This window comes from Macrobrachium nipponense, chromosome 27 (genome assembly GCF_015104395.2).
Source record: "Macrobrachium nipponense isolate FS-2020 chromosome 27, ASM1510439v2, whole genome shotgun sequence".
Lineage (NCBI taxonomy): Eukaryota > Metazoa > Arthropoda > Malacostraca > Decapoda > Palaemonidae > Macrobrachium > Macrobrachium nipponense.
Genome location: NC_087216.1, coordinates 30,758,053 through 30,768,433, shown reverse-complemented (window position 1 = coordinate 30,768,433; position 10,381 = coordinate 30,758,053). Strand labels below are relative to the sequence as shown.

General features: G+C 36.7%; 1 protein-coding gene across 1 annotated transcript in view; it reads left to right on the top strand.

Annotated features, from left to right (window-relative positions):
• LOC135200989 (trifunctional enzyme subunit alpha, mitochondrial-like) overlaps nt 1-10,381 on the top strand; it is a gene marked incomplete at its 3' end in the record, with an annotated part of 34,412 nt that overhangs the window by 693 nt on the left and 23,338 nt on the right. Inside the window, 2 exon segments of the mRNA XM_064229784.1 lie at nt 4,361-5,775; nt 5,952-6,074. Of these exon segments, the coding sequence (XP_064085854.1) occupies nt 4,361-5,775; nt 5,952-6,074 (1,538 nt within the window).

Here is a 10,381-nt window from a genome sequence, read left to right as displayed (position 1 = left end):
ACACACTTTCCTATAATGACCAGGGCCTAGCTTCCTAATGCCATTTAGGGCTCCGTGCCCTGACCTGGCCGAGGGGTCCTAGCACCCCCCACCCCCCTATAAGCAATGATGAACATCAGAAAAGGTTAATCTAAGGGTATTTCTACAGAAGCATTCCGCATGACCACATCGTTCGTCCACTCTAATATGAAAGCCACCAGGAATTGGGGCGTCTAATGTGTTTTCGCCGTGTTTAGTAGGAGCCCCTCGGGGTTAATTACAGGCGTCCGAATAAATATTACTTAAATTTCTTGTTCAGGAGGTAAAACTGCATAGAAAAACCGCAACTGACATAGTCTAGGCCGCCGCGGATTAGTACCCTAGATCTACCAATCTAAGTAATACTAGACACACATGGCGTTCATTTGAAAGTATGTCGCAAATTTACTGTTCCTGATAACCCCCCCCCCCGCAGCCATGTCAGGGCAGGCATCTTAACTGAGGTTAGGTAGTTAACTTTTTCTTGGGTATGGACCTCACATTGGTTAATCTAAGTATTAGAGACACTGCGGGTATTTAGTGAGAAGTTGCAGTTTCCTACAGTATTTTGGTTGCTTATTTACAATTTAACTTTAGTTTTTGGGTGTCGACTGTAATTAACCTAGAATTTTCCTTTGAACTCTATCCTACGGTAAGGGGGACCCGATGGAAATGCGGGGTTTTGGGTGGGGTAAATCACTTGGGAAAATTATGCTGTACAACTCTAACCTACGGTAAGGGAAGGGGGACCTAGGCATTTGGGCGTCAAATGTATATCACCGTGTTTGGTACAAGCCCTTGGGGGTTAATTACGATCTACCCCCCAAAAATAACTGTGAATTCTTAATAAGCAACGCAAATACTATAGGTAACTGTAACTTCCAAAGAAATACCTTACGTGGAGTTATTACCTAGATCTACCGGAAAGATAAATTTCCAAGGTAAAAGCCAGTGTTGTTAAATACTGCCAGAATAAAGCATTTTAGGGAAGATTAGGTTTGGCCCCTTTTCATTGTCTGATTTCTCACACCTGCCTCTCCCCCTACTCTGAGTTCACTCCAAAAATGTGCTATTTTTTATAGTCTAAGCCGCCCCAATATGCTTAATTAGGAAAAGCTTGATAAAACCTACTGCAAATTTACTATTAGTACCAAAATATTTCTGCTGCCCGTTGAGCTGGTAGTACTAAACACAGCATTCACGCAAGTGGCTGCAACATTAAAGTTTAAATTGCATCCTTTGATATGTGTGGTGGCTTAGTCCAAAAATTGAGGTTTTAAATAAAAGATGTTCAGTGTGTTTGAAACTGCCTCATAAAACCACTTATATACCTGGTAAATTTCCTTCATATTGTTGATTACCAAATTAGCCTACTGTGAAAAGTAAATTTTTCTAAGCCGAATTGGTTTGAGTTGAAATATAAAATCATTGCAAAACAGCAGAAATATTAGTAATCCAATAGTTTACAATGCATTATGGTACGGTATACAATTGAAAGTAAATAACTTTTGCTGTATTTAGTTGGCTAATGCAATATTCATAATTTTTTAAATTATTCTTACCTCTCCATCATATAGCTTTTACTTCCACACCAGTGGTAGTTGGACAGATTTAAAAAAATGAGAATACTCGGTTGTTTATGAATGTTTCTATCCATCTACTTCCCCCACCCCCACCAGGGGAACGATAGTTACAGACACCCATAGCAGTTCAGTCTACTTATGTTGCCGGTTTCAGAAGAGGATTGTTAGTTACCTGGGCTCGTGTGAAATGTCAAGGAAAAGAGTGTACCTAGTGTGAATGACCATTGTCAAGTATGTGAATATTAGTCAAATGAATTTATGGTGAAATTACTGAAGTGTCATAAATAAAGAGGCTGATTGTTTGCAAAGGCAGCAAAAGAAATAAGAGGTTAAGTCTGCTAAGGTTAGTGCTAAGGGTGTGCATGATATGTCTCATTCCCCTTCTAGTACCCTTGTTAGAACCTCCTCCTCTTCATTCTGTTACTCCTACTAGAGCTTCCCAATTGATTCAGGACGTAAGGTTTGATAGAAATGAGTCAGATATTAAGGGTTTAAAGGCTTTATAAATCAGTAGGCTGAAGTTTCAAAGAATATTTTATTGGGGTTGCCATCCCTATGGTCTCAGTTGGTTTCGGATAACTCCTCTGTGTTAGAGGAAGGGTCAGTGCCCCTGCTCCTGAATAGCCATGTCCTTGGCATGTCTTGTCTCGCTCCCTCATGGCTTGGAGCAAGAGGGACCCAGGACATGTGAGGGAGTGGTGTGGCCCATTGTCCCCTTTCTCTGTTCAGCCTGAAATTACTGCTTAGCAGCATCAGGACATCTTGTTAGTAATGATTCTTATTGTCTTTCTGATAATGTTAGTATGTAAATTGAATGACAATAAGGATCATTCGTAGTCTAGGACTTGTGTTAAAGAACCTGTAGTTTCTAGAGATGTGTCTAGAGGAGGTTCTTCCTTTTCTCGTGTTTCTCGGGTGATTCGTCAGCTACATATAGTTGTCATGGGTCTAGCGCAGTTTTGGCCCTTTTGCCACAGCGCCATACATCTTTGCATCCCACTACTGTGTGATGTGCCCCGGTAAAGGTTTTCCTTCTGTTGGTGAGAGTGCAAGGCTCTGTATATGCTTCACTTACATGGGGATCAATTGTACCAATAGCACCTGCGCTATCTTTGGCAATATGGCATTTTCTTTGTGCATGCTTCACCTATGCGGCCTGTTCCTGTGCTACCTTCTGCTTTACAATATTTGCCTGTGCACTCATGCTTACTAAGCATTTCTGTTCTATTAATCTTTGCTTTGTCCCCCTCGTGTCACGTTTTTTCAAGTTAGCTTATGAAATATATTAAAAATATTATATAATTTATAACTTCCTGAAATTAATATAAATACATTTCACTTGACTGAAGGGTGGTGAAATGCACTGAAGTGTGCGGTTCGGTTGGCATGCCTGGAACATCAAATTTTGAGGAGACTGGTGTTGATGCACGATAACATATGTCTTACATATGCTAATTTTCTGTTTATTATAAAAAAATGTTAAATTGACAAAGTATTTTTAAATATTTGATGGAAGAATTTCAGACATACCAGAGGAGGAAATTAGATTTTTTTTTTTTTTTACATATATAATAAATGAAGGGTTTAATGAGAGTCACAGGCCTAGAATGATTGAAACTGGTAACAACATCTGTGTGAACATATTTATCAGTGCTTTGGGAGTTACACTTAATTACATGCTGAACCATTTATTGAACTTATCAGTTGATATTTTACTACTAAATGAAATTTTTTAATGTTACGTTTTAACCTCGTGCTCACTGTCAATATTATCTACCACCCATTACCAATACAGTTTTGTTTTTCTGTTTTACCTCATTAAGGAGAGTAAACATTTTCCTCTCAAGGAGTGACTAATTCAGTTCTCAGCCAGACGGTTTCAGAATTAGGCCATTCAATACTGAAATGATCAGTTATATATTTGACATAACAGCTGGAAAAGAACACATTATGGTTATATCGAACACCACACAAATAATTAGAAAATAAAATCATACTGCACATTATAGGGTTCTCTGCCTTTCACAGACCAGGTGCAAGGATCAGTAGGCAAGCCAACATTTATTTTACTTTTTTTTCTTTAATATATATTTTGATTATGATAAAAAAATTGAAGAAATAGCTTAGTTTTTAATGCTGTAAACACAAAATATATAGGCATACAATTTTGAGAGCTAAAATAAACCCCTATTCAAACCAAAGATAATGGTTAGTCCGACTTACAAGAAAAATGAATACCACAATTATTGAAGAGGAAAAATACAAAAGAGCAATAATGATTTTAATTTGCTTTAAACAATGTTAATTAGCTCGTCTGCCATAACATACATTAGCAAATGACTTGGTTTTTTGTTTTGGAGTAATCCAGTCGTGTGCAGGAAAAGGATCTTGCTCTAGGGCAACCTTCACCAGGTTGTAATCAACTAACAGAAACTTAGTCTGTCACCATAGCACATCATGCGCCTGCGTCACCAAGTGATTAGTTGCCAGATACCGCTTGCTGAATATTTCCATATAGTGTACCTATTGTTTGAAAGATTAAGACAACTGATGCAATATTTTTGTAATGTGACTGTACCTATCATTCCGCTGGTAGGGTAAGGATGGATGGAAACATATTCATAGAAAACTGAGTGTTCTCATTTTTTAAAAAAATCTTTTGAACTAATACTGGCATGGAAGTACACACTATAAAATGGAGAGGTAAGTGTTAGAAAAATAAATGTTAAATTAATTTTTTATATTTTTTATCTTTTCAGTTGCACGGGTAAACAACAGGTATTTATCTTTGTCAGCAAGAGCCCTTGGGCAACATGTCAACTTGACTGTTAAAGATGGTGTAGGTGTAGTAACTGTCAATTCACCAGGGAAAGTCAATGTCTTGAATCAGCCTGTTATGGAGGAGGTGGAATCAATCTTGAAAGAGGTTGAAACGAACAATGAAATTCAAGCGGCTGTCATCATATCCGGGAAGCCAGGATGTTTCATTGCTGGTGCAGACATATCAATGTTAGAACGATGTAAGACAGCTGAAGAAGCAGCAGCTTTAGCAAAAGGTGGTCAAGATATATTATTCCAGATAGAGAAAAGCAAGAAACCTGTTGTTGCAGCAATCATGGGTAGTGCCTTAGGAGGTGGCTTAGAAGTAGCTTTGGCCTGTCACTATCGTTTGGCAGTCAAAGATAAGGCAGGGCTTGGTTTGCCCGAGGTTATGCTGGGCCTTTTGCCAGGAAGTGGCGGAACACAGCGTTTACCTAAACTTGTAGGATTGCCTAATGCTCTTGACATGGCTCTTACTGGTAAAACTATTAAAGCAGATAAAGCAAAGAAGATGGGATTGGTTGACGGTCTTGTTAACCCTCTAGGACCGGGCGTTGAAAATCCAGATGTTCGTACCTTGCAATATCTGGAAGAAGTAGCCATCAAAACTGCCAAAGACCTAGCGAGTGGCGACTTGAAGGCCAAACGAGGACCAAAGAACTTAATGGAAAACGTCATGAATACAGCTCTGCAATATGATATTGTCAAAGATCAAGTCTTCAAGAAAGCCAAAGGTTCTGTAATGAAACTTACTGGTGGTTTGTATCCGGCTCCTCTTAAAATCCTTGAAGTTATTCGCACTGGACTCGACAAGGGACCTAAGGTTGGCTTTGAAGCTGAAAGCAAAGGATTTGGTGAACTTGCAGTCACTAAAGAATGCAGGGGTCTTATTGGACTATTTCATGGACAGACAGAATGCAAGAAAAACAGATTTGGAAAGCCTGAACGCCCAGCGAAGACATTGGCTGTACTTGGTGCTGGCTTGATGGGGGCTGGAATTGCACAGGTTTCTGTTGATAAAGGATACACAACAGTTCTGAAAGATATGAATAATGCAGGTTTGTCAAGAGGTATAAATCAAGTTCAAGCAGGTTTAGACAAAAAGGTTAAACGAAAAAGGCTTAGCTCCTTTGCTGCTGACCAATACATGTCCAACTTAGAAGGTACTCTTACGTATGATGGGTTTAAGAATGTTGATATGGTTATAGAAGCTGTGTTTGAAGATTTGTCCCTGAAGCACAGAGTGATTAAGGAAGTTGAACCCCATTTACCAGAACATTGCATCTTTGCTTCTAATACTTCAGCTCTGCCTATCACCCAAATTGCAGCTGCCAGTAGCAGACCACCAGAGAAGGTTTTGTAGAGTACATAATCCAGTTTGTCATCTCAAAATTTAATTAGCACCATTGTCATATTTGTTGTAAATTTATCTAATAGTGGAACTTTAGTTAATTATAGTGGCTTTTTCAAAATATTCATTTTAGTACAGTATTATATTGAGTACAATGAATTTATGTGCTTTATAAACAGGTTATAGGAATGCACTACTTCTCGCCAGTGGACAAAATGCAGCTCTTAGAAATAATTGCCACAGATAAAAACTTCTAAGGATACCACAGCGTCAGCAGTGATGTTGGCCTCAAGCAAGGAAAGGTAGGCAAAGTAAATCTATGTTGATCTAGCCTTGGGTAACTGACAAAGTGCTTAGGGCAGACTGCCGTAAAGATGATTTAATTTGAATCTAGCTTTCGCAACTTAGCATTGGAATCCTTAGTATTGCAGATTATCTTACTATAAGCTGTTAGGGAATTAATTGAATATGGATTGAATTATAATAAAAAATAATCACCATGCAAATGGAATGATTTTGTATGTGCTTTTTTAATAAGTTTTTAATGTTATTTTTTATTGTGAATTAATGTCTGGACACTCACTGAAGAAACATTTCCCATTATCACATGTTTGAGTGGACATCCAACTGTAAGGAGGACCCCTAGTAGTTAACTGGTTACCACATGTTTGAGTGGACATCCAGCGGTAGGGAGGACCCCTAGTAGTAAACTGGTAATTTTCTGTGTACAGTTCATAACCTGGTGTATGACTTAACAACTGAACTATTGCTTTCCAGAAATTGTTTCCAATAACTTCTTGAGGCATTATTTTATCTCTCTTATATTATTTAAAATTCTTTTCTTCATTAATTTGTTGGTTGTTGAAATTACCTATATTTAAAATTAATGTTGCTTTGCTCGTTTTTTTTTTTTTGTTTGTTTTCTCACCAGCCTGAACACATATAACAAGGGCAGGTTCCTGTACATGTTGACAGACCGACAAGTACTGTGTTTTTTTTCATTAGATTAACTGGTTCTTCACCTCTTTTGACAGCTAGGAAGTTTCTTGGCCATTTTTCTGGTACAGGCAATCCTCGGGTTACGATGGAGACATGTTCCTAACGATGCGTCGCAACTCGACATTCGACATAAGTCAGAAATACATACCTAAATAAGCACCTACATCACCCACCTTGCTAACGCAGTAATAGTCATATTCTAGAACGTCAAAACACAATATTTTTTTGACATGTATGAACTAAGAAAAACATATGAAGGACATACAGTGGAACCTCAGTTTTCGTATATAATCCGTTCCAAAACCTCCCATGAAGTCTGAAATGTACGAAAACTGAAACAATAATTCTCATAAGGAATAATGTAAATTTAACCCTCTTACGCCGACTGGACGTATTACGTCGACATTTTTGTCTCCCGTGTGCCGACTGGACGTATACGTCGACTTACAAAAGTTTTTTTTTTTAATTCGCGGAAAAAATACTTATAGCCTACCAGCCTAAAACTTTTGAATCAAACACCTTGGGGGATGCCTGGGAGTTCATGGGATCAAGGGTGTTGTTTTGTTTTACAATCGTTACGCAGGTGCGCAAGCGCGAATTTCTTTCTTGCCGCACTAAAAAGTATCTGTGACACATCTCGGAAATTATTTTTGTCACTTTCGACATAATTTTTGTACCATTGTAATTAGCCGTTACATGAAGTATTATATATGAAAATGTGTGCATTTTTATGTAGAATACAACAATAAAATACTCATGATTGTAGCTTTTATCAGTTTTGAGATATTTTCATATAAATAACGATAATTGCCAAAATTTCAACCTTCGGTCAACTTTGACTCTACCGAAATGGTCGAAAAACGCAATTGTAAGCTAAAACTCTTATATTTTAGTAATATTCAATCATTTACCTTAATTTTACAACTAATTGGAAGTCTCTAGCACAATATTTCGATTTATGGTGAATTTATGAAAAAAAAAAAAAAAAACAAAAAACTTTTTCCTTACGTCCGCGCGGTAACTCTTCCGAAAAAAATCATCATGCGATTGTGGTAATCTTTGCACCATTTTAAAATTAGCCGTTATATAAAGTTTTATATAATGGAAAAAAAAATGTTGTTTGGCAAATTTTCATTGCCCCCACAATACAACTGAAAATAACCCATGGTTGTAGCTTTTATTAGTTTTGAGATATTTTCATATAAATAACGATAATTGCCAAAATTTCAACCTTCGGTCAACTTTGACTCTACCGAAATGGTCAAAAAACTCAATTGTAAGCTAAAACGCTTATATTCTAGTAATATTCAAGCATTTACCTTCATTTTGCAACAAATTGGAAGTCTCTAGCACAATATTTCGATTAAAGGTGAATTTATGAAAATAACATTTTCTTTACGTCCGCGTGGTAACTCTCCCGAAAAAATCATATGTGCGATTGTGGTAATGTTTGTACCATTTTAAATTAGCCGTTACATAAAGTTTTATATATGAAAATGTGCTCAATTTCATGTAGAACAACAAAAAATAATTGAAGGTTGTAGCTTTTCTCATTTTTGAAATATTTGCATATAAATCACGATAAATAGAAAAAAAACCACGTACGGTCAACTTTGACTCTACCGAAATGGTCGAAAAACGCAATTGTAAGCTAAAACTCTTACAGTCTAGTAATATTCAGTCATTTATCTTCATCTTGAAACAAATTCGAAGTCTCTAGCAAAATATTTAGATTTTATGGTGAATTTAAAAAAAACATCTTTCCTTCCTTTTTTCCGCACGCGGATTCTCCGCCACAAATCTCCGAAATGCGTACCTCCCATTCTCGGAATATTTGCTCCATTTCATATTAGGCATTTCATAGAGTTTTATATATGAAAATGGTGCGCAATTTCATGTAGAATAAAACAAAAAAAAATAATTTGGAAGTTTGTAGCTTTTTTCTTATTTCCTAAATAATTGCATATAAAAAATATATATAAAAAAAATTCGACATTCGGTCAACTTTAACTCGTCAGATATGGTCGAAAACTGCAATTGTAAGCTAATACTCTTAAAGTATAGTAATATTCAATAATTTGTCTTCATTTTGAAAGAAATTGGAAGTCTCTAGGACAATATTTAGATTTATGGTGAATTTTTGAAAAAAATATTTGTTTACGTCCGTGCGTTACGAATTCATGCATTATTTTGTGATAATATTTTCTCTGTGTTGCTTTTATCGTTTTACAATGTGTTTATATCCAAAATGATTGCAATTCAGTGTGCATTACAACGAAAAAAAAGTAACTGTTACCTTTAAACCGTTTGCGCACAGAGCGATTTGAAATACAATTACGATATATGAAATTTCTTTTTTGCGCTATCATATATCGCATTATTTATATATATGATAATGATAATTTTTTTAATTTCTGATGGTTGCATACTAAACTTCAGCCAATGACAAAAAAAGGAGCCATAAATGAACTCTTAACCTTGAAAACTAAGCGCGCTGTGATTTTTTGAAAAAATATTTTTTACGCTTCCTCGCTCACTCTGAAACACCTCCGGCACACGGGAGACAATTTTTTTTTTAACGCTTCGGCATAAGAGGGTTAATGTGTTCCAGGCCCCCAGAAATATAAACAAAAAATACAGTTTAAAGGGAATAACGCAGTATTACACAGAAAACAATGAGAAATAAATATAAGTGAATAATGAAACGAATAATGAACATTTAACATCACTTACCTTTATGGAAGATGGAGAGATGAGGAGGAGGAGAGGTTATTGTTTGGAAGGGGAATCCCCTTCCAGAAGGATTTCACGTATCAAAGACCTACCTGGGTTACTTTGCATCTTTCGTTTTTTACTGGGGCTTGGACCAGCTTGAGAATCCCTGGACCCCTGTCCCACAACAACAAAACTGTCCAGACACATTTGTTTCTTCTGTCTCTAAAATTTTATTAAAGTAGAACACGGCATTATTATTAAAGCTGTTGGAGATAAGGATTACAACATCTTTGTTGGTATAATAATTCTCCACAAAATCTTTTACATCACTCCACTTTATAAACATGTCCTTAATCACTGAAGTAGTCACATTATGTATGTCTGTTTGCTTTCTGAATTTTTCAAACCAGTCTGTGCTGGCCTAAATTCACTAGCAGTCAGGGCACTTAGGTATTTTCTTACTGTGATTGGCATGCAACACACTCCAAAAACTTTGCTATGAGTTCTTTCTTAAATTCTTTAGTGTGTCTCGCCATTTTTACAGAAGGGCTGGCACTTGGAACTGTCTTTGGCCTCATTTTGGCTTATTTAGCAACTGTATGCAAATAAAAAAGCACCACAAAAGCAGAATGGGTCACGAGAGAACATGGGATGCTTTGTTTGGGAGCTAGTACGGAGCCTAGTCACGCAGTGGGCCCGGAAGGAGCATTTCTGAGAGTACGAAACCGAAGACAAAATTTTGTCAGAAAAAGTCTACGAAAATTGAGGTTCCACCGTAAATGGTAAAATATATGTACAGTCACCTCCCTACTTGTGAACATTCAGAGATACGGACAGACAGGGTCACAATTAAAATTATGTTCCTGATTTAACTTGTTCTTTGATGAATTCCCAT